Source organism: Rhinolophus hipposideros (assembly GCF_964194185.1).
Source record: "Rhinolophus hipposideros genome assembly, chromosome: 25".
NCBI lineage: Eukaryota > Metazoa > Chordata > Mammalia > Chiroptera > Rhinolophidae > Rhinolophus > Rhinolophus hipposideros.
Genome location: NC_138071.1, coordinates 15,278,055 through 15,303,992, shown reverse-complemented (window position 1 = coordinate 15,303,992; position 25,938 = coordinate 15,278,055). Strand labels below are relative to the sequence as shown.

General features: G+C 34.0%; 2 protein-coding genes across 13 annotated transcripts in view; one reads left to right on the top strand and one right to left on the bottom strand.

Annotated features, from left to right (window-relative positions):
- Positions 1 to 25,938, bottom strand: part of MKLN1 (muskelin 1) — a 290,273-nt gene that overhangs the window by 95,728 nt on the left and 168,607 nt on the right. For 11 of the 12 annotated variants that reach the window (XM_081038815.1, XM_081038811.1, XM_081038805.1 and 8 more), the window contains 3 exons: positions 12,354 to 12,423; positions 2,559 to 2,701; positions 1,200 to 1,288 (listed from right to left, as the gene is read on the bottom strand). In XM_081038815.1, coding sequence (XP_080894941.1) covers positions 1,200 to 1,288; positions 2,559 to 2,701; positions 12,354 to 12,423 — 302 coding nt within the window. Of the gene's footprint in view, positions 1 to 1,199; positions 1,289 to 2,558; positions 2,702 to 12,353; positions 12,424 to 16,926; positions 18,832 to 25,938 lie in introns of those variants that run through there. The other variant, XM_081038806.1, reaches the window with a different exon arrangement.
- LOC308493094 (large ribosomal subunit protein uL22) lies at positions 25,302 to 25,886 on the top strand. Its single transcript, XM_081038817.1, has one exon. It carries the CDS (start codon positions 25,331 to 25,333, stop codon positions 25,883 to 25,885), a length of 555 nt encoding a protein of 184 aa, XP_080894943.1. The 5' UTR covers positions 25,302 to 25,330; the 3' UTR covers position 25,886.

Here is a 25,938-nt window from a genome sequence, read left to right as displayed (position 1 = left end):
AGGAAAGAATACTCCTCAGTACAAAACAAGAAACAAGCAAGAGTTATATTTACTCCAAAAAAACCACAACAAACGTGCTTGTTCATAAATTCTCACAGGAAAATAGGACATGAATTTTTATTTACAATTATTTATTATAACAACAGAAACTATAGTTAAAAAAAAAGTAGCACACTGGACAGCCCAACCATTAAAATAGTTTTCCCTCTATAAATAGTTATTATTAAGACCTCAGATATTCTTTTTGCCTAATAGAACTATTTGACAATGAAATGAACAGGCCAACTCTTGAGAGAATAACAAACAACGAGTATGAAGTATACAGCTTGTTCCAAAAGAAAAATTTTTCTCCCAAATCAAAACATGGGATTCTGGCTTTTATTATTATTCTTAGAGAAATCTGATTCATTTTAAACCCAATTTTAACATAATATTTTCAAAGGTATGCAATATCGATGGAAATTAAAAGATTTGAGTCCTTAACTTTCTTACTTTCTAAAAACAATAAATCTTATAAAAAAGCCAAAATAACTCTAAAAATACTAATTTTGAAGAGGCATTACAAATACTTCCTTAAGCTAAAACACTTCATAAACAAACACATGCCTCAGGTAGTGCAGTATTTTCCAAACATTACTTTGCAACTTATTACTTAGAGTCATGCAATTAGTTTTATGTGTTTAACCAACATTTAACTAAAAAAAAATTAAATACAAAAGAACAGAATAGAAAATAACCATATTGCCTTAAGGAATTCACAGTATTTGATTTCAAAATGTTATAGCTTTAGAACTGGTAAACCTTCCAAAACATAATCCAGGCAATCAAATCACTAGATTTCATAAAACCGTCTAAGAAACTTTCAAATGAGAAAAGATTTAGAAAAGGTCCCACTTGAAATAACTGTCACTTACTCAGAGATTTATAAAGAGGGGCTAGAAAACGTTTTCTGTAAAGGTTCAAACAGTAAACGTTGAGGGCTTTGTGGGCTTGTGTGCTCTCTTGCAAGTATTCAACTTTGTAGTACAAAGGCTGACATGATGTGAGCAACCTGAGTGGCAGTGTTCCCATAAAATTTTATTTAAAAAAAAGACATAAAACAAGGGGCCAGCAAGATTCATTTAGCCCACAGAGGCTGTAGTTTCCTAACTGATGCTATAAAAAAACTGATTTCTTTTCCAGAATGCTAAAAACCTTACCTATTTTAATGAATCGACAGGGAAACATCTGTTCATCAATTTTATGCTTTAAGGTGAATGTTTCTTTGTTATAATCATTCTTTAAGCCACTGTAGAGGAAAACAAAAAGTTACCAAATCTGATTTCATAATTTAGTAAATGCACTAAAACACAGATTAATATCATACTCAGATTTTAAGGTGAAACCAATGCTCAAAATATATGACCAAGACAATGTAAAGAAGTAGTTGAACATAAGAATACAAGTCAAAACTCATACATTCACATCAACTGCATTATTACTGTATTCTCCTAATGAAAATTGTTCAATGTTAATTAAAGAATGAAAATGTGTGATGACTTAGTGTCCTTACTGTACAGCTGAATAGAACATAAAATATTCAAGCAGTAAAAAGAAAATTAAAAACAATTCACACCTGTATCTTACAACTTAACCAGAGCCAAATATTAGAATCTGTCAAAGAATTATTTAATTGTTATTAAGTTGCCAATGTTCCTTTTCAAGGACAAACTGACTGTTGGTTTAATAGCATCCACTTTATCCTAAATAAAAATAAACCCGTATCACCTCTCTACATAAACAACTAGGACTGATACAAATATTTATGGGAAGGTCACCTACCTTCAGGTTGCCTTATGTCCTGAAATACTTTCATGACTTAAATCAAATACAGTATAAATGTAACATTTACGTATATAAAGTACTGTGCTAATGGGACATACCATGTCACAAACATATTCTAAAACTCCATGGCTTTATTTGTCCATTCCATTGGCTATCTGATTTTTCATTATCTATGGGGTACATGAATACTTGCTTTCACGGTGGTCGATGTTGTTAAACCTCAAATTTACTGAGCTCCTTCCAAGTGGTGGTAGATACTGTGCTAAGTGTAGTCACATACTTTTTCTCTTTTTAGTCTCCAATTTATAGTAAACTCCCAGAATATTACTTCGGGATTAGTGGAATCAAACTTAATGTTTTGGATAGAATCTATATTTTTATAGCAAAAATTATAGCAAAGATTTTGATTAAAGTTGAAAGTACTTCTGAAGTCATTAACAGTTCAAAAATGAGACTGAAAAATAAGTAAAAAAAAAAAAAAAAAAGCACCAAATTTTTTATTCTTTCATGTTTGGTAACAATATTAACTAGTATCTGGTAGTTAAAAAAAAAAAAAAAGGCTAACTAACTCCAAGCCACAATATCAAAAGAAGGCACTACAAACAGAAAAGTGCAAATATTCTTTTCTCTCTTGAAAGAAAAATCAAACCATTCAGATTTAGCTACAAAGAGACTAAACTAAGACTGCAGGTCGCTTAAAAAAAAATTCTTTTGGCCTCATAATAATAACTCACCTGGACAATAACTCTGTCATATTTTCTTCATTCATTCCACCAAAGACTTTAAATTTCTTCAAATTGCAGACGTGAGTTTTCTCATATTTTCCAAACGTGATATTCTGGACTATAGCAGGCCTTTCAAGCTTCAGAATCAAGTACTAAAAAAGGGAAACAAACAAATTATATCCTCCTCCATGTAAAACAAATATTACTAATTAGAAAACTTTAGAAGTTAAAATTTTGGACTGTTAACAGAAGAACGTATAAGATCTGTCCATCCTGCACTGGCAGATTTTCTTTTATTAAGGCTATCATAATACTACCACTTTCTCCCAGGAAACTACACCATCCTCAACACTGTACATGAAGGAGGAGGAAAAAAGGACCAGTGAGATAACTTATAATCAAGCAATGGCACTCAATTAAAGACATAACAGACTATGAATAACCAAATAAAACAAGATTAGAATGCAAAAGTAACAATTATATTCTCATCCACTACACTTCATAGGAAATTCAGTGTTCAAAGTCAATGATAACATTTTACACCTAGAAACAGAAATTTACCAATCACCCCTGCCAATTTTATAAATTGAAAAACCCAGACCTCCTAATCAAACACTTGTATGTGAATGCTCAGAGCAGCACTACTCACAATGGCCAAAAGGTGAAAATAACTCAAATGTCCATCAACTGAGGGAGCGTTTCTACTGTTCAGCCATGAAAAGTATTAGAGTACTAATACAAGCTACAACGTGGATGAAGCTCAAAAACATGCGAAGTGAAAGAAGTCAGACACAAAAGGTCACGTATGGCATGATTCTATTTACATGAAATCTTCAGAACAGGTATTATAAATCCACAGAGGCGGAAAGCAGATTAGCATTTGCCAGGAGCTGGGTTAAGGAAAAAGGAGACACTGATTAACTGATACCAGGTTTCCCTGGGGAGTGATGAAAATATTTGGGAACTAGGCAGAAGTGATAGTTGCACAACACTGAAGATGTACTAAATACCTCTGAACTGTACACTTTAAAATGATTAATTTTACGTTACATGAATTTTACCTCAATAAAGTAAAAGAATGAAGCTGGTAGTGACTTTAAAGATGATGATATAATCAGAGCTAATATTTGGTGAGCAGTAACTGTTGTCTATCAGATTTCTACAGACATTATTACCTCATTTTCATAGGATTAAGAGAAGTAGTATTTTAATAACAATAATTATATTCTTCATCCTCATTTCACAGAGTAAGAAATTCTGGCTTGGAATGGCTAAATAACTTGACTGTAGTTACACAACTAACATGATAGAGCTGAAATTAAAAATCAGTCAGTCTGCTGCTGGGAAGACACTGCTGGTTGGCTCCATTCTTAACCAGTTCTTCCCAGCCACCTTCCACTCAAGGATAAAAATATGACAAAATTCTGGTCAAGGAGATGCAAGCAGAAATTTGCTGTGGCAGAAGTTTTAGTTTCTGAGATAAATGCTACCTCTCTGCTATTTGAACAGTTACAGCTGCAACAAGCACTGCGTAACAATAAAGAAAAAAATCAAGACAATCTCAGAGATAGCATCTGTGAGCCACTCAACTTTCACCGGTGGCTGTCTAACTCTAGTTTTCGTGTGTGGGGGGTAGGGGTTCGGGGGATTGCTATTTGTTTAACCCACTGTAATAGGACCTTTTGTTACTGGGAGCTAAAAGCATTCCCGATTCACTCACCCCTAAAGCCAAAGCTTTAACCACTACACTACACAGTAACAACTGTTTAAGTTTATATACTGCTTACACTCTAAGCAGCTATTAAAATTTTGTTTTTATTATTATAGTTGGCATACAATATTAATTTCAGGCGTACAGCATAGTGATTTGACATTTATATACCATACAATGTGATCACCCCTCTAAGTCTAGTAACCACCTGTCACCGTGCAAACTTACCACACTATTGTTGACTAGTTGCCCGTCACCTTTTTTCACCCATCCCTCCACACCCCTCCCCTCTGGCAGCCATCAGTTTGTTCTTTGTTTTTATGAGTCTGTTTTTTTGTTTGTTCATTTGTTCGATCTTTTTAAAAAATTCCACGTGTAAGTAAGCGGTATTTATCTTTTTCTGACTTATTTCACTTAGCATAGTAGGTCCATCCATGTCGCAAATGACAGGATTGCGTTATTTTTTATTGCTGAGTAATATAGCACTGTACACACACACACACCCCTTCTTTGATGGACACCTAAGTTGCAGCCATATCTTGCCTGTTATAAATAATGCTGCAATGAACACAAAAGTGCATCTATCTTTTCAGATTAGTGTTTTCATCTTCTTTGGATAAATACCCAGAAGTGGAGTTGCTGGGTCGCGTGGTAGTTCTATTTTTAATTTTTTGAAGACTCACCATACTGAATCTCCATAGTGGCTGCACCAATTTGCAGACCCACCAACAGTGCACAAGGATTCCCTTTTCTCCACATCCTCGTCAACACTTGTTATTTGTTGACTTTTTGATAACAGTCATTCTGACCTGTGAGGTTGTATCTCATTATGGTTTTGCTTTGCATTTCCCTGATGATTAGGATGTTCAGCAACTTTTCACGTCTATTGGCCATCTGTATGTCCTCTTTGGAGAAATGTCTCTCTTCATGTCCTCTGCCCATTTTTTGATATTTTTTTTGTAGTTGAGTCCCTTATATATTTTGAGTATCAACCCCTTATCGAAAATATCATTTGCAAAACTATTCTCCCATTCAGTAGGTTGTCTTTTCACTGTGCAAAAGCTTTTAGTTTCATCAAATCCCATTTGTTTATTGTTGCTTTTGTTTCCCTTGCTTGAGCGAACATATCCAAAAAAGATATTATTAATACTGATGTCAAATAGTTTACTACCTATGTTTTCTGCAAAGAGTTTTATGGTTTCAGGTTTTCCATTTAACTGTTTAAACCATTTTCGAGTTTGTTTCTGTATATGGTGTAAGGTGATAGAGTTTCATTTCTTTACATGTATCTGTCCAGTTTCCTCAACACCACCTGTTGAAGAGGCTATCATTCCTCCATTGTACATTCTTACCTCCTCAGTTGTAGATTAATTAACCATATAAGCGAGGGTTTATTTCTGGGCTCTCCAGAGAGCCCAGAAAATTGATCTATCTGCCTGTTTTTGTGCCAGTACCATACTGCTTTGATTAGATCTTTGTAGCATATTTTGAAATCAGGGAGTGTGATATCTCCAATCTTGTTCTTTCTTAAGATATCTTTGGCTATCCGTGCTATTTTGTGATTCCACATATATTTTAGGATTATTTGTTCTAGTTCTGAGAAGAATGTCATTGATATTTGAATAGGGACTGAACTGAATTTGTAGATTCTTAGGTATTTTATTCTTTTTGATAAAATTGTAAAGAGGATTATTTTCTAAATTTCTCCTTCTGATCATTCATTATTAGTGTATAGAGATGCAATGGATTTTTGTATATTAATTTTGTATCTGGCTACAGAATTCATTTATTAATTCCATTAATGTCTTTAATAGAATTCTTTAGGGTTTAGGGTTCTTTAGGGTGGATTCTTTAGGGTGGATTCTTTAGGATTCTGCAGATAGTGACAGTTTTACTTCTTTCTGTCCAATTTGGACGCCTTTTATTTCTGTACCCGATTGGTGTGGTGAGGACGTCCAGTACTATGTTGAATAACAGTGGGGAAAGTGGGCATCATTGTCTTGTTCCTGAGCTTAAAGGAAACACTGAGTATGATGTTAGCTGTGGGCCTGTCATATAGCCTTTTACCATTTTTAGGTAATTTCCTTCTATGCCCACTTTGCTGAGAGTTTTCATCATAAATGGATGTTGAATTTCATCAAATACTTTTTCTGCATCTACGAGATGATCGTGTGATTTTTATCCTTGGTTTTCTTGATGTGATATATCACATTAATTGTTTTGTGGATATTGAACTATTAAAATTACTTTATTATAGAAATCGTATAGGAAAATTGAGATTGCTATTCTTCAGTCATTAATTATTTTCATCCATATCTAATTAACAGGTGTGGCAATATGACTTTTGGTAATTCCAAGTTTCTTAAGAATACAACTGTGTATTAGAGAACAGGGTATGCAGACAGGCAAAGGAACATTCATATCTCTGTCACTCTCATGAAATCACACTCCCTCCCATTCCTTCCTACTCCTTTCTCTCTGTAGTCATTCTTTCAAGTCTTGATTTAAATGTCAGTTTTCCCAGACAACTGGTTAGTTAGGCATAGTGCTGGAACTAGTAAAAATGGGCCTTTACACAATCTGCTGTACACCATCCATCACCCCCTAGGACACCTCTAAATCCTATAGAAAGCATTTGCTTGTATGCATATAATTTTATTAATAACCAAGTAGAATTTATTAAAAAGTTACATAAGTAAAATATAAAATCTGTAATCTGAAATAAAACACAACAGTCTGATAGAAACACATCGTCAGTAAAATTTTTAATGTATAATCATGACTTTATTAATAAATTTTATAACTTCTATTTTTGCAACTCTTGAACATCAATGCTGAGTAGTGTTACTATTAAACAGTGTTGCCCCATAGTTAAATAGGTTTCCATTATTTTTCATTTGGAGAAATCACTGCCATAGATTTAGTAATAGAAACTGAAAAACATTAATTAAAAATGAATGTTTTAGATCAATTATGATGCTCTTAACAACAAGGTTGTTGGTTCGATCCCCACATGGGCCCCTATAAGCTGCGTCCTCCACCACTAGATTGAAACAACTACTTGACTTGGAGCTGATGGGTCCTGGAAAAACACATTTAAAATAAATAAAAGTTAAAAAGAAAAATGAATGTTTTAGAAAAACAATCTTAGACGCTACGTATCAACCCTTAATTTTGTATATATAGGTTTAATTTAAAAATAAAACATAATGAACTACTATGTCTTTACCCAAAGGGGGAGTGGGCACCTGCACAGAAAATCAATGAACTATCACAACGGTTCTTAATTTAGCCACAGAATTAAGCAAGCAATGGAAAAAAATATTTTAATGTTCAAAATTTGTTCACAATTTCAGCCTAGAGATTTTTACAATGTGAGAAACATAATTTTAAAAATCATTTTTAATCATATAAATAATTACAGTTTATAAGAAATAAGGATGATGTAAAGAAGAAAAACACGATAGGGGAAGGTGATGGTAGGACTTACTGTAGAGCTTTAGATGGTTCTATAAGTAAAAGTGTCTCCGAGGAGCAGAGACTTAAAGGATGAGACAGAATGCATTAGTTTCCCCAGGGTGCCGTTAACAAATTACCACAAACTTGGTGGCTTAAAACAACAGAAATGTATTCTCTCACAGTTCTGGAGGCCAGAGGTCTGAAACCAACGTGTCGCCAGAACCATGTTCTCTCAAAAAGCTCTAGGAGAGGATCCTTCTTTGCCTGTGCCACTGGCTCCTAAGTGTTCCTGGCGTGTGGCAGCATAACTCTACTCCCTGCCTCCACTTCTGCATGGCCTTCTTCCTTGTGTGTCTCTGTCTTCTCTTTTTGTGTGTCTAATAACAACACCTGATTTAGGGTCCAGCTTAATCCAGGATGATCTCACCTTGACATCCTTATCTTAACTACATCCGCTAAGATCTTTATTACAAACAAGGTCACGTTCTGAAGTTCTGTATCCTTTTTTTTGGTCTGTTTTGTTTTGGGGGGGTGGGGAGGAGTACTATTCAACTACTACACATAGCCAGCCGTCATAAAGGCTTATGCGAAATGAGTTCTAGGAACTGCTAAAAGGCTAGCATGATTGAAGCCTAGTAATAAGCAAGATAAAGAATGGTATATATTGAGATTGAAGAGGTAGGCAGTCACCACCTCATGCATGTCATTCTATGCTGTTACACACACACACACACACACACACACACACACACACACACACACAGAGTTTGCTTTGTGGAGAATGGATAAGAGGAACTGGCAGTTAGAATGCTATTACAGTCTCAGGCAGATATGAGATGACGGAAACTAGGACTAAAATGGTGTGGAGATGGAGACGATTAGGCAGTTTTAACATATATTTTGGAGAAAGAATGGATGGGATTTAGTAATAGTTGGATATAGGGAGGGGAGACAGAGGTACCAAGGATGATGATTTAGTTTCTGATTTAAATAACAAGGTATTGGGACTATCATTTACTCTGATGGGAAGGACTAGCAAAGAAACTGTTAGGCAGTATAGAAATGAAACTCAAAAAGTCCAGATTATACATCTGTGTATGTCTACGGATATGTACTAAAATCACTAGTTAGGTCCAAATAACTTAGTATTTATGTCCTGACAATTTAGTAGCCATCGGAAAAAATAATAGACATATATTAAAAGAAAAATATTTGTATTTCTCATATAAATCCCACTCATATGCCAACATGAGCTTGAGAGAGATGTTTAGGGTTCACTCACTCTGGGGCGCCATTCTCAAAACACTCTATACATCCTAGCACCCATGCATGCACATATAGTCCTTACTCTGGGAAAAGGAGTAGCTAAGGGTCGTTTTGAGTTTGATTTCCACCCTTCTCTAGAAAACCTGTGCCATTAACTTCTTTATGTGCTTAAGTTGCATATACTAAACATGATTTAAATTTCTTACTGACAGAGTAAAGCACTGTGAGCCTCAAACAGTATACCCTAATAACTGATGCCTTAAATCCACGCAATCTAATACACAGCCAGCTGGGGCTATTTAACCTAAACTCATTAAAATTTAATAAAATTAAAAATTGCTTTCCTCAGTTGCACTAGCCTCATTTCAAGTGCTCAATAGCCACCTGTAGCTACAAAGTAGATTATAGGATATTTTTATCGCTGCAGAAAGTTTACTGAATGACACTACCCTAGAGGCTACTGGAGGACAGAATATTATTTATCCTTGTACTAAGGACCCCTAAACTTTATACTTTTGTTTTTCTATTTGTTACTTACATTTTTCTGTCTTCTCCCTCATGACACTATGTTAGCTGTCAGCTTGCTGCTAACGTGCCTATCTTTTATAGCTATGTCCCCCAACCCACGCACAAAGTTGCTTCCAGTTTCTGAAACCTGAAGAAATAATTAACCAAATAGAGTAAGATTATATCCAAAATAGATTCAAGAAAAGGCCCTCAGGATCTAAAATTTAACACGATGATTTTGTTTTTTCAGAGTCCTCTTTTCCTTTCTTTCTGATTCTCAGACCTGTTCAAGATGGTACATGAATTGTTAGTTACCGTACAGTTGCTCACTATTTATGGATTCATCTACTCACTTAAATTTGTAACACCAAAATCAATACTCGCAGCACTTTCACAGTCATTCCCAGATATGCACGGAGCAGCAAAAAGACCGAGTTTCCTGATGCATGCTCTCTCAGCTTCGGTCAAATAAGAGACACTATGCGTTTTTGTTTTAGCTCTCATATACTATAAACAAGTATCCTTTACATAGTCTATTTAGTGCTACATTTTTTATATTTTTGTGCTTTCTGTTGGTGATTTCGCCGTCTAAATTGGTTCCCAATTATAGTGCTGCAGTGCAATCTAGTGTTTCTAAATACGAGAGGGCTGTGATGTGGCTTATGGAACAAAAATGTGTTAGATAAGCTTCGCGTAGGCTTCAGTTATTGTGCTACTGGCTATGAGTTCATTGCCAATGAGTAAATAATAGATATAAAATAAGGTCTTTAAACAGAAATACTTAGGTGTTGACTAGCAGATGAAAATATGACCAGAGGTTCACAGGAACCTACCTCTGTGAGTTATTAATACAATGAAAGATCCAGCAGACTGGCAAAATCTAAATTATCAGCCATGGGAAGTGATGGGGACAATACAAGGCATAGCAACTTCATCCACTGCCACTGATGGTATAAATCATACAGCCATTTTATAAAATAGCTTTGCTTTTACCTTATAGAAGTTGAACATATATATATACCCTGTAATCCAGCAATTCTACTCCAAGGTATATACCCTAAATAAACTGTTGTACATGTGTCTCAGGAGACAACATACAAGAATGTTCATAGTATCTTGTTCATAATAGGAAAACACTGTAAAAAAAAAAAAACCAAGAGCCTATCAACTACAAAATGGAGAAATTACATTTTGGCATACTCACACTGGAATACAAAACCATAGTGAAAATTAACAAGCTACAATTATACTCAAACATTAATAAATATCATAATGGTAAGCAAAAGAAAATGCAAGTCACAGAAGATTTATAATGATTCATTTGATATTTATGTAAAGTAAGAGCCAGACAAAATTTTAATCATAGGATATTTACAAACATATACATAGATAACACTGAGAAAACGCACAACAAAATATGAAATCATAGTTACTGGGGTGGGGTTAGAGGACAGATATTAGATGGGGTTCACGGGAGGCCTCAAAAGGTTGTGGTTGTTTTCCATTTCTAAAGATGGTTGATGAGTAAACAGGTGTTTCTTTTATTATTACTCATATTGTATATGTAAGTTGTCAATATACTCGTATAGTCTTTGGACATATATTTTGCAATGAACATTTAAACATCAGGTGATCCAAAAGGTATGCAAAGAGTAAAAAACCATTATAAGAGGAACTATAAGTACAGAGACTACGTTTCTAAGAATTACACTGGAATAAAAAAAAGTATAAAGTAAGTTTTATTTTTATTTATCTATCTGCTTTGCCCATCAGAGCATTAATTTCCTCAACGATATGGTCATAATAAGTGTTAATGCTGAAAGTGTGTAATTGAAAGAATGATGATTTTTAAATTCAGATGACCTCAGACACCACTTGTCAAGGAACAAATTTAGCTCATGGTCCGAACATCATCTAAATATATTACGTTAGTAAAATAACAAAATATATTAAGTTTATTTTCCCTAAAAGTGAGCCACTGAGTCAAGTCAACTTAAACTAATATTTCCTTAAACATATACAGAATGACCTGAGTTTCAGTGCAGTAGAAGTTACAACCTCTGCTCAGATCATCACTTCAACCGCTTACTGCTCAAAACAGTCACAGCACTTAAAACTATTTCATTTTAGTTAACATTTTCCTCAAATGGTATCAAGAAACTTAATTTTGCATCATTAGTAATCCAGAAAAAGTATTGATTAGATTTTTTAAAAATTTTATTGGGGAATGCTAGGGAACAGTGTGTTTCTCCAGGGCCCATGAGCTCCAAGTCGTTGTCCTTCAATCTAGCTGTGGAGGGCGCAGCTCAGCTCCAAGTCCAGTCCCCGTTTTCAATCTTTAGTTGCAGGGGGCACAGCCCACCATCCCATGTGGGAATTGAACCAGCAACCCTGTTGTTGAGAGCTCACGTGCTAACCAGCTGAGCCGTCTGGCCGCCCCTCCGGCAGCTCAGCAGCAGCTCGTTGTCTTCAATCTGCTAGTTGTGGAGGGTGCAGCTCACTGGCCCACTTGGGAATCAAACCCGCAACCCTGTTGTTAAGAGCTATCACTCTAACCAGCTGAGCCATCCGGGCACCCTATAAATTAGATTTTAAATGTTCCAGTAGACATTAATAAAAAGTCTGTTTCATCATATCCCATACTGCATTTGTCTATGAAATAAAAATTGTTCAGAAATTTAAACAAAAAAAGAGAAAATAAAAATTTACCTCACAATTTCAAAGACTGAATAAACTGTTAATGGCTTCCAGATAACATACCAGTTAAGTGTCTACTTAAGTGTCTACTTAACATACCAGTTAAGTGTCTACTTTTTAAATTCTGAGTTCTAAATGGTATCAGGAGCTACATATAATCTTACCTGGGGAGGATAGTTGCTCTCTGACGACCACCTTGAAGATTGGTCATTTGGTTTATCCACTAAAATATTCCTGAGATAAAGAAAATTACAGCAATTAATTAAAAAAAAAACAAGTTAACATGAATATGCAAAAAGAGGAATAATCTACCAGATGCTAAAATTATTACAAAGTTATATAATGTCTGGAACTTGAACAAGAAAATTAAATAAAACAGAATAAGAAACACAGAAAATGCCTAGTATATATAAGGTTTTAAAATATGATAAAAGTAGCATTTCAAACAATTGAGAAAAGAAAAATATACTGTATTTTGCCATGTATAATGTGTACTTTTTTGCCCAAATTTGTGAGAGAAAAATAAGCATTATACATGAGTAGTACTAATTTCGCATCTATATAAATGTTCTTAATTCTTTTATTTATGCTTATGAGTTACAAGTATAACTCTAGAAATCAATAACGATAATCCGTATGCAAAATACTGATGATAATAATACCGATAATAACACCGATAATCGGTTTTGTTGAATTTACCATGAACTTGTAATAACAAACAGTTCTTGGCTTTCTTTGATAGTAAATATTGTAAATTTGCTACTGATACAAAATTAAAGGTAGCTTTTGGGTATCCAAATTCTCGATATAAAATTGACTGGGTTTTACTGATAATATCTTGAGTACTGATTAGCAGACAAAAATGTTAAATGCTCCACATTTTTTTGCCCACGTGCTGCTTTTTGTATTTATGTTAAGTATTAAGAGAAGCAATTTAAAAGGTATTGTCAAGCAGGTTTACGGTTTAAGCATGTTTAATCAAAAAAAGATTTCTAATTTGCTACCGTTTTTTGCATTATAAAGAAATTTTAGCATTTATTTTTTAACATTATGGTACAAGGAATTTTATGTCATAATTACAAAACACAAAAACAAATACAAGGTACAAGATTTTTAGTATATATACAGTGTTGTTTGTAATAACAATGTACTTTTATGGGGAGAAAAGACAAAGAACATATACTTAATTGTTAATGTAGCTCTCAATGGTAAGATTACAGTGACTTCTTTCCTGTGTGTACTTTTCACATTTTCTAGAATTATCACGTTACTTTCATAATCAGAAAAAAAGGTGTTTTTAAAATAACGGATTACAAAACAGAACAAAAAACTATGTATGAAAAGACAGCAGTATGGTTAAAAGCTAAAACTAAAAAACTAGGATTTTTAAAAAAATCACTAATGTGAATGTTATAAAGCATGAAAGAAAACCTAATATATTATTATAATTATGGTACCACAAACATCACAAAGTATAATTATTCTGGGCAGGGGAAAATCAAATGACATGTAAATGAGCTAATTCCATCATCTTCCATAGCTCCTAGGAATAATGCTTCTGAACTTGGTAGCAAGAAAAGAAATTTAAGAATACTATTTAAAGTTTAGAATTAAGCAAGTTTAAAGTAAAAATATACTACATACCTTCTAAAGTATTTGAGACAGAATACCAACAACAAAAAGAACATACAGCAAAACAACAGGAAATAAAAGATTAAATAAAAGCAGGAAACATTAAAAACAGAAAATTTAAAATAAAATGACAATATTAACACCAAATATCTATTACAGTCATACATGTAAATGCCCTAAAATAACATAATAGGATATCATTTGGATTAGGTAAATAGTAGAAACATCACTATTTACAGGAAGACACAATAACAAAGTGATTCATGACAGACAAAAGATATACAGGCAGATACAAATTTTGTAAAATTAGGGAGTTTTCATAGTTTTCAAACTATGATGATAATATAAGTTGTAAGTCTTAATGAATTAAGCAAAAATAAAGCAAAAATCACAGTAAGTATGTGAAGAAACACAAACAACAAACTTTCCATATTTATGGTAAACATTATCATCAGATGATTAAATCAGACTCTTTTCCTTCCTTTTAAAGACGTAAGAGGTGTGGAGAAGCAACTAACAAAGACTTATCGCCTCTCGAAAATTTTAAGTGACAGATCACCTCTCAAAGCTTAAAGTCAACTGCAGATTGTTTTTAACTCCCTCTGAGATATTTCTCCCCTCAATCCATTTCCACTCTCCTGCAAGACAATTGAGGAACTAGTTTAGGGCAATAACTATTAACATTAGCCCTTCACCAACAGAGCGACTATGGAGCATTCTAAAAAACAAGTTCTTCTTTATATCCTTCCTTGAATATTTCCCAAAGACCTATAAAACATACCATCACTACTTGTATAGCCTTTTCTTCTAATTCTCAGGACTAAGCAAGAAACGTTAACCTCTCATATATCAATCACAATACCAGTTCACTATCTCTGGTTCCTAAAAGGAGAAATATCCCACCTTCAGCCTCTGTTACTGGAGCAATAGTAGGCAGTGATGTTTTTGTACCTGTGACTTTGCCTTACAACTACCTCAATGACAACTACCTAGGCTGGCTAGCGACCTATGATAGGAAATGGGATGGGCTAGTATGAATATAAAATTATAAGACAGAAAAATGTGTAAGTAAGCAGAACCAATGAAACAGAAAAGACATACAGATCAAGAAATACGAGAAAAAGAATACAAAAATAAGAATGTTGTAGACACAAAATAGAAGAGACTCCAGAGAACACCAAAAAAAATAGAATTGATGGCCTTTGAGTTGCTGCTGCCAGGAATCTGTTTCTGGAAACCAAAATAATACGACCAAAACACCCTTCTAGGTACTCTATGAGTAATTTAAATATTTTTATTATTGTCTAGAAAAATAAACGACAAGCAAAACAAGTTATGGAAGGCACACAATTCAGTACAGAACTGTATGATTCAATAACAAAGAAGATAGATGAAGAGGCCAGCTCAAGTCTAAAAAAAAATAAGTACAAATTTAAAAAATAACAATAAGGAAGATCAATCTATTAAAGTTAAATATCTGCCATTTTAAATTATATTTAAAATGCAAATAACAACTGAGAACTGGTCAAGAAGAACCGATAAGGGAGATGGATTGAGGATCAAAATGGCTTCCTTTTTCTTTTTTTAAAGGAGGGCACAGCTCATAGTGGCCCATGCGGGAATCAAACAGGCAACCTTGGTGTTATCAGCACCACGCTCTAACCAACTGAGCTAACTGGTCACCCTCTGGCTTCCTATTTTTATCAGGGTTAATTTAATTTTAAAATGTACACTTCCATTGCTGCCAATGCAGGATGGAAACTGAAGGTAATAAAAATGGACCACAGTAATGTCTCTTATTAGACACAGACTACAAAGGTAAGGCTGTAATGAAATTCTTCTATTAAGAATATAAAAATTTATAGTGAAACGCATGCGCAATTAAAAAATGGAATACAACTTTTTCTAAGTTACATGTCTCTATTTGGCATTTTTTAAATGTACTGCATATGCATCTACCAATTAAATGTCAGAAACAAACTATTAAAATTCACTGTAAGAAGATAATTTATGGGACATTTTGGGTTCAATTCAAATCAGCAAATTAAAATCATTTTTTGATTAAACATGCTCAAACCCTAAGCCTGCTTGACAATACCTTTTAAATCGCTACTCTTAATACTTAAATATGTAAAAAGCAGCAGTTGGGCAAAAAAATGTGGAGCATTTAACATTTTTTTTCTGCTCATCAATGCTCAAGATATTATCAGTAAAACCCAGTAAATTTTACATCGAGAGTTTAGATACCCAAAAGGTACTTCTAATTCTGATGTGCAAAAGCCAGTCAAGCGAACATTTAAATGAGGGTAGGATTCAACTCTGGAATATTTTCCTTTTTGTAGTTTACAAACACCCTACTAAAATTCGTGCCCTTTGGTTAAATGATGTGATAAAACAGATCTAGAAGATGTCAACTTTGGCTAGAATTCTAAGGCCATGGGGCTTGGCCACTAATTGGTTGGATAACCTTAAGCATGTCACATAATCTCTTTGGCTTTCAGTTTTTCATCGGCAGTGTAAAGAGAATAGTAAATTCTTTGGCCTCAAGTTTCTTCCAGCTCTAATCAGGGCAGCTGCACTGAATAACGCTATGAAACACCATTCACAAGGCCACGTTAACATTCTACAATTCTATGAAAAGCCTTCTCATCCTTCATTCAAGTTATCACGTGAAATCCTCCTCCACAGCAGTCAATTACAATACACAATCCATTGATTATAAAAGAGCTCCATTATGTGTGAACACTCCATTGGAGCAATACCATAACAGTACCAGAATGGGGACCTGTGGCCAAGGGGACTATGATCTCTTTTTAAATAAATAATAAATGTATAGGGCATAAAACTTAGGAGACACACAAAAAAGTACACAATAAAAAAATGTAATTCAAAATGTAAAACAGAAATCAACTGAAAGCAATTTTGAATATTCCCGGCTGTAGAGAGTTAAAGAGTGTAACAATTACAGCTTTTCCAAAAATCACTTATATTTGTACATACTGTAGATGTTTAGACTCACACATATATCCCAACTTTTACGCAGGAGCATAGTGGGAAAGGGGCCCTACCATAAAAAGAAAAAGTACTTATTCAACAAGTATTTACCGAGTCCTACATGCCACACACTGTGGTAGGCCCAGGGAATACAGTGGTATATGAGAAAGAAAGGATCCCCACTTGCGATGCTAATGTTCAAATGAGAAGCAGCAGAAAATAAAGCTGTAAACAAGATAATTATAGACTGATAAGTGCTACAAGAGAAACGGGGGCTGAGATAGGGCAGAGGAGTTTTTTTACTTGGAACGGTCAAAAAGAAAAAAAAAACCTCTGGAAAAAATGTTAATTATGCTATTTAGAAGGAGGCACTCATGTAAAAATGAAGGAAAAGTTGAATCTTCACAGAAGAACCAACAAGTTCAAATTCCTGGCAATTGGAAATAATCTGACCAACGAAATCTGAGAACTGGGTGAAGTCAGATAATGTCCTCCCAGGCCCCACGATAACGTAAATGCAAAGAAGGCAGGACATCTCTAAAGGAGCCTGAGAACATTTAAAAAATGCTGATGCTAAACTCTAAAAAGGCTTTCAGAACTACTACAGTATTCTCTTACTTTTAGAAAGACAGAAACCCACCCTGAATAGAAAATGCAGGGAACAGAAAATAAGCAAAGGATAAAGAATGACAACCTCCAAGAGAGATAAGATTCACATTTTCAGTGGGCATAGGTCCAAGCAGTGTGACAGACCTCAAAAAGTACAACAGCAAAATACATTTAAAGGTGCCTCTTCAGAAAGCTTTAAAATACCTGGTACACACACACAAACACACACACACGAAGGCCAAAAGCCTTTAACAGTCTTAAAAGTCCAAATTTTCATATTTCACAAAGGAGAGAGAGGCCTTGAGCCACAAAGCTCAAAAGCTACATTGGCCTATTCACTATTCACCTCTACTGCCTACAGCAGTTCTTCCTTCTAAAACTACTAGTTTAACACTGGAAACTAATATGACAGCTTACACTAAGACACTATAGGAAAAATATTAAATGCGAAACAAACAACATTCTAACAGATAATAAAACCGTGAGAAAAATTTGGCCATACACAAAAAAAATTAACGTTATTTCAAAATGACCTAAAAGAAATTAAGAAAATAGTTGAAGCGTTTTTAAGCAGCAATAAATCAAAATTACAACTCAGAAATATTATGACTATACAACAGAAAAGCTATCAAGACTCACATATCAGGGAGAATAGTTTTCAGAAACAGACTAAATGAGAAAGACCACAAAAAAGAACAGACTCCTCACCCCCCCCCCCAAAAAAAGAAGAAAGATTAGAAGATGAGTGAAAATAATTAACAGACACAAAAGAGAGCAACAGTAAGTAAGTGATACAATAAATACATAACTGTAACCAGAATAGTATTTCAAACTACGATGCAAGCAAGTCTTCCTAAAATAATACCTGAATCTATACAATGAAAGGATGATACATGGTATATTAGGGAAATTCAACCTAGAATATTCCCAGTATAAACTATTAGACTTTAAAGACTTTTTTTAAAAAGTTATTTAATATCCATGAAAAAAATACCAAGTCACTTACAAGAAAAAAAAAATCATAGTGTTAAGAAACTTCACAAATGCATGTTTCATACCCAAATACAATAAAACAAAAACTTTTAAGATACTTAAGCACAAAAAAAATGTGAGTCTAGGACTTCATAGTCAAAAACTATTAAAGAACTACACATATCCAAGAAATGATGTGAAAATATTAGGATAAAACCTAGTCATATAAACTAAAGACATTTCACTAAGGACATTTAGTTCACAGAACTAAAACTAACCATAAAGGATGACATTGCAGTGTGTAAATTTGTTCTGCAACAAAGTAGGAAAAAAACAGGTCTATCAAACTGGAGAAGAATGGAGAGAATAAGTGCAAGTCAGAATAGACTTACTACCTATCTCACAAATATTTACTCGTAGAAGGAACAGAACATCACAAAATTAGATGCAAGGAGACAGGGAGGGAAGAAGTGTCTAGTGTTACATTAGAGCAACAGGACTGAAGAGAAACAGAAAACCAAAACCGAAACACACACATACATACAAACCATCCTAAATTCCAAAAGAAACTTACCTGAATAAGAAAAAGACATAGTGAAAGATTTTATGTGTACGTGTGTACATAAAATGTCACAAAACATTAAAGATCAAACACATTGACAACCATAAATAGGTTTAACACAATTCTTTTTTAATTTTTAGATTAGCTAAGGCAAAAATCCAACTCTATGATGGATACAAGAGACGAATAAAATGAGGTAATTTCACAAATTATATATTTTTAAAAAAAACAGCTAAGACAAACCAGACAAATGCAAATAATAATAAAGCCATGTTAAAATTTTGATTTTAGACATTATGAAATTCATAGCCTTAAGCAAGAATAAAAGAGTACTTTGTAATAAGTTGCTACAGTCTATGATGCACATTAATGCTGGATATTACTAACAAAATAAAAAACGCACCAAAATTCCAAATAAAACCCCCAAATCAAAAAAGTAAAAAACAATTCTATAAAAATTCTTGGGTCAAAAGAGAAATACAAAGCAGACTGCAAAATTTCTACAAAACAATGCTAATAGCAATGTGGCACTTTCCAGTGGAACTTTCCAATATAATGGCCAGAGACACATGTGGCTCCTGAGTCCTTAAAATGTGTCACATCTATGGAGATAAATTTGAAAACTTAGATGAAACCTGTAACTCTCTGGGGAAAAAACTGTACCAGTAGACATAGAAACTCTAAAGAAAGAAATTTCCATAGGAACAAAAGAGAAAGTTATTAGAAAACCATCAAAAAACACCAGGTACAGCTGGTCCCAGTAAGAAAATCAAAACATTTAAAAAGAATAGATAATCCCAATATTCAACAACATAGAAAAAAGATAAAGGCATGCTTTAGTGAAGCTAGCATAAAACCTGATATCAAACCTGACAGCCTGATAATAGAAACACAGAATATTACAAATCAAATTCATTTATACTGATACAAAAAAAATATCTCATATGAAAATCCAATTAAAAGTGCTAGAAAACAAAAAACTACAGCATTAAAAAAATATTTAAGACCTAGTATGGATAATTCCAAAAATGCAAGGGTAGTTCATTACTTGGCTCATTAACGTAATTTATCATAGTAACATTTCTAAAGAGAAAGAATATTTAATGATTTCAATACATGCCCCCCAAAAAGCATTTGACAAAGTTTAACACGCAATCAGGACAAAAACAATTTTAAAAAAAGTTAGTATTTAACATTACATATACATGTATGCATGTAATTCATACATATATATATATATAAATATATACACACATACACACACATATACATAGCCAAAAAAGGTATATACACTTTAAGAAAGGAAAACTGTATTAACATTGTAATATTCCACATGTACTGATAACAAAAGATGAATACAAGTCACGTTCGACTTATGCGATTACAAGGCGTGCTCAAAGTGGTTACCATCAGCATAATTTTAATAGTTTTTTCCTTTCTTAAAAGGTATATACATTTTTTTGGCATCCTCCGTATATGAAGACCAAAAGCCAGCACCTTATGTAACAGTGAAACCCTAAAGCATTTCTGCAAAATGAAGGACAAAGATTCCCATTATCACCACTACTATTAAATTAAGTTATTAGCCAATACAACTTTTAAAAGGAAAGCTTTTTAAAACTGACTTTGCAAAGGTACTTCCATATTCAGCTCCAAAATCTAAAAGCTTGGAAGTTGTGTATCACTCCCATCTAGACAAGATAAAAGCTGAACATACTGAAAATCAATGACTTCTCCGATCCCTCAAAGAGCTGAGGAATCGATCCCTCAAAGAGCTGAAAATTACTGGAGAAACAACCACCTGTAATTTATGGAGACAGACAAAGACAGAAATCAGCTTACCTGAAACAGAAGCCACTGGAGCCAATAAATGGTAATAACAATTAAAAGGTCCTTTTGACAAATTTCATTAACTGGAGACTGAATATGGACTAGCTTAAGAGTTACAAACTCCTGTGAGATTAGTTTCAAGGGTCCCCCACACTTTTATAGGTTTTATTTCTAGTAAGAGAGAAAAATGCCTACCTGAGAATAAGGGAAAAGCAACCATTTAAAAATACCCCCGTGTTCTTCTTAATGAAGGCCACCAGTCTAAAGGCAAATACTTTACCTGAGTCTTACCCTTCCTGGAAAAGGGCAAGTAGCCAACTCCAGCCACCTCTAGCCTTTCTTTCTAACATAAGGGAAGAAAAAGAAAAGCTAAGAAACACTTCAGAAAGTAAGACTGCATGACTCAGACCCAGTAAAAACGGTACTGTATTTAAATTAAGATTAGAGAACATGTCTCCACCCTTATACCTAACCACCATAACAGGAGTAATGACAGCAAATTACAACTGAGAGAGCTATAAGACATAAACTCTATTTAAGAAGTTCTTAGGGAACCCCCCCCCAAAAAAAAAACCGGGGAGAGAAGAAAACAAGGACAATAGAGGAAAATGAAGCCTCTGGAACCTAGGGCTTCATCAAACATTGGACAGACCAACTTCTAACCTGATGAACTAAAACCTCAAACTAAAAGGCCTCATTAAGTCAGTTCCTATTCCCTAATACATCCTAGTGGGTTCCAACAAAAAATCTGAAAAAGCATGCTGAAAACCAAGAAAAAAGTCTGGAGAGAAAAAGCAAGCTTTTGAACCAGACTCGAATATGAAACAGATTTGGGAATAATCAGAAATAGGGAACTTAAAATAATTATCATTAATAGCTTAAGGGCACTAATGGAAAAAGTAGACAACATGAAAGACAGATGGGTAATGTACCAAGGAATCAGTGAGTTGGAAGATATGTCAGCATAAGTTCCCAAAATAAAAGAAAAAAAAATGTTCAAGGAAAAGACTGTCAAAGAACTTTGAGAAAATTACAAAGTTATAACACTGGCATAATTTTAGTAACAGAATGAGCAGAGAGTAAGGAGCAAAAGAAATATTTAACAAAATTTTTAACCAAAAAAGTAGTAAGAGCTGAAAATTTTCCAAAATTAACAACAAACACCAAACCACAGAGCCATGAAGATCAGAGATAACCAAGCAGGATAAATACCAAAAAATCCACACAAAGGCATTGTCAAAAAAAAAAAAAAAAAAAAGAGGGAGAAAAAACATCTTGAGTGAAGCCGGTATAAAGAACTCACTTACCTATACAAGAACGAGGATAAGAATTTCTTTGGACTTCTCACCAGAAACCATACAATCAAGAAAAGCGTAAAATGAAATACTTGAAAGTGTTGAAAAAAGAAAACCCCCAACCTACAATTCTGTATCCAGTGAATTATCCTCCAAAAGTGAAGGAAAAATATATAAACTCTGTCACCAATACCGCTGCTCTGCAAAAATTTCAGAGTTCTTTTAAGGAAAATGATGTGAGAAATTTATAACTACATAAAAAGCGCCAGAGAAAGACTAAATGGAGATAAAAACTTGCATTTTCTTATTCTTAACTCAGCTAACAGATAACTGCTCAAAGTAATAATGGCAACAACATATTCGGTGATTGTAGCATATGGAAAAGTAAAAATGAAAGCAATGTTAAAAGAAATGCAAGACAGGAATTAGAAATACTCTGGTATAATGTACCTGAACTACCCATGAAGTGGTATACTGTTATTTAAAGCTGTATTAGATGAGTTGTAAATATATTTTGCAAACTCTAGGAGCAGCACTAAAAACATGTTTAAAAGAAATGGTCTAAATAAACCAACTGAAAGGGACTGTCAGAGTGGATTAAAAAAACAAAAACAAAAAAAGACCCACATATGTTGTCTAGAAGAAACCCATTATAAATATAAAGGCATAGATATGTGAAAAGTGAAGAAATAAATAAGACTGTACCATGCTTTCAAAAGAATAGCTGGAGTAGCTGTATTATCAATAACAGGCAAAGGACTTAATAGTAAGGAAAACCATCAGGATAAAGAAGGGCATTAAATAATGAAAAAAGTGTCAATTCTCCAAAAAGACATAACAATCTTTAATGTGTCTGCACTCCCAAAAAGAGTGTCAAAATACCCGAGGGAAAACTGACAGAACTGCAAGAAGAAACAGACAAACTGACTATCATAATTGATGACACCAGCATCCCTCTATCAGTAAATGACAGATCCAGCAGGCAGAAACTCAGGAAGGATACAGTTGAATTGAACAGCACCATCAATCAACTAGATCTAATTAACATTTATAGAATATTTCATCCAACCCAGCAAAATACACAAGCTTCTCAAGCTCACAAAGGTACATTCACCAAGACAGACCATAAAACACATGCTAATAAATGTAAAATAGAAAATCATACAAAGTATGCTCTCAGACCACAATGGAATTAAACTAGAAATAAGTAACAGAAAGTGGAAAATCCAACAACATACTTCTAATACATGAGTCAAGTCTAAATATAAATTTTAAAATACACTGAACTAAAGAAAAATGAAAGTAAAATATCAAAATTTGAGTGACACAACCAAAGCAAAGCTTAGAAGGAAACTTATAGCATAGAATGCACAACATTTTAGAAAAGATCTAAAATCTACCACCTAAGCTTCCACCTTAGGAAACAAAGAAAAAAAAGAAGAGCAATTCAAGAATAAAGCAACCAAAGAAAACAAATCATAAAAAAGCAAAAATCAATTAAACTAAAAACATGAAAAGAGAATCAATGAAACCAAAAGCTGGATGTTTGAAAATAAATAAATAAAACTGACAAACTTCTAGCTATGAAAAAAAAAAAACAAACTACTAATATCAGAAATGAAAGAAGGGTCATTGCTACTGATCACTGGATAGTAAAAGGATAATAAAATAAATATTATAAATGATCTATTTCCACAAAACTGTAAAAGATGAAATGGACCAACTCCTTAAATGACATAAATTACCAACATTCAAGGAGAAATAGATCTTCTAAATAGTCCAGTAACTCTTCACAAAATTGAATCAATAATTAATAATCTTCCAACAAAGAATACCAGACACAGATGGTTTCACTGCTGAGTTTCACCAAACATTTAAAGAGAACAATGATACCAATTCTCTCATTTTCTTCCAGAAATGCATGTATAAGAAACACTTCCTAACTCTTTCTGAGCCCAGCATTATTCAAATACCAAAACCAGATAAAGACATTACAAGAAAGAAAAACTCCAGCCCTGTATCTTTTATGCATATAGATGCAAAAATATTATCTAATAAAATCTAACAATGTTAAAAATAATCACACACGACAATCAAATGAGATTTATTCCATATATACAAGGCTGGTTCAACATTCAAAAATCAATTAATGAAATCCAACACATCAACAGGCTAAAAAAGAAAAGTCATATGACATCAATAGATGCAGAAAAAAGCATTTCACAAAATCCAACACCCATTCATAGTTTAAAATCTCAGTACACTAGAAGTGGAAGGGACCTTCCTCCAATTGATAAAGCACATCTATAAAACATCTACAGCAAACATGAAAGTGAGAAATGAGTCGCTTTTCCCCTAATATTAGGAACAAAGCACTCCTATTCAATATCATACTTCAAGTTCTAGCCAATGCGATAAGACTAAAAAAAGAAATTAAAGGTAATATAGATTGAAAAGAAAGGAAACTGACATTGTTCACAGATGACATGACTGTAAAGAAAATCCCAAAGAATCAACAACAACGACAACAAAAATACCCCTCTTGGAACCAGTAAGTGATTAGCAAGGTTGCAAGATATAAGGTTAATATACAAAATTCACTGCTTTCCTACATACCAGCAAAGACCTGGAATGTGAAAGTGAAAACACAGTATCATTTATATTAGCACCTAAAAAAATAAAGTACTTAAGAATAAATCTAACAAAATATGTACAAGATCTACATAAGGAAAACTACAACCTCTAATAAAAGAAAATCTAAATAAATAATGGAGAGATATTCCATGTTCATGGATATAGGGCCCAATATTACGATAACCAGTTCTTCCCAACTTGATCTACACATTCTACCTAATCCCAAACAAATCCCAGAAAGCTATTTTGTGAATGTCGACAAACCAATTCTAAAGTTTATATGGAAAGACAAAAGACGCACAATAGCCAACACAATACTGAAGAAGCACAAAGTTGGAGGACTGACATTACATGCCATCAAGACCTACTAAGAGCTACAGTGAATCAAGTCAGTGTGGTAACAGTGAAAGAATAGATACACAAATCAAAGGAACAGACTAGAGCCCAGAAGTAGACCCACACGAAAAGTCAACTGATCTTAGGCAAAAGAGCAAAAGCAATTCAATAAAGAAAAGATAGTCCTTTCAACACAGGTGCTGCACCAGCTGGGCATTTACACGGTTAAAAACAAAACCCAGCTCTTCCCGAAAGCGGCCTGAGGTGACCTCTCAAAATGGTTCGCTATTCGCTGGACCCGGAGAACCCCACAAAATCCTGCAAATCGAGAGGTTCCAATCTACGGGTTCATTTTAAGAACACTCGTGAAACTGCCCAGGCCATCAAGGGGATGCATATCCGAAAAGCCACCAAGTATTTAAAGGATGTCACGTTACAAAAACAATGTGTGCCATTCCGTCGTTACAATGGTGGAGTTGGGAGATGTGCCCAGGCCAAACAGTGGGGTTGGACGCAGGGTCGTTGGCCCAAAAAGAGTGCAGAATTTTTGCTGCACATGCTTAAAAATGCAGAGAGTAATGCTGAACTTAAGGGCTTAGATGTGGATTCGCTGGTCATTGAGCACATCCAGGTGAACAAAGCTCCCAAGATGCGGCGCAGAACTTACCGAGCTCACGGGCGCATTAACCCGTACATGAGCTCCCCCTGCCACATTGAGATGATCCTCACTGAAAAAGAGCAGATTGTTCCGAAACCAGAAGAGGAGGTTGCTCAGAAGAAGAAGATCTCCCAGAAGAAACTGAAGAAACAAAAACTTATGGCCCGGGAGTAAATTCAACATCAAATAAATGCTAATAAAAGGAAAAGCAAAAAAAAAAAAAAAAA

Coding starts and splice junctions, on each gene's coding strand:
- LOC308493094 (XM_081038817.1), top strand. CDS start 25,331: ATGGTTCGCTATTCGCTGGACCCGGAGAACCCCACAAAATCCTGCAAA.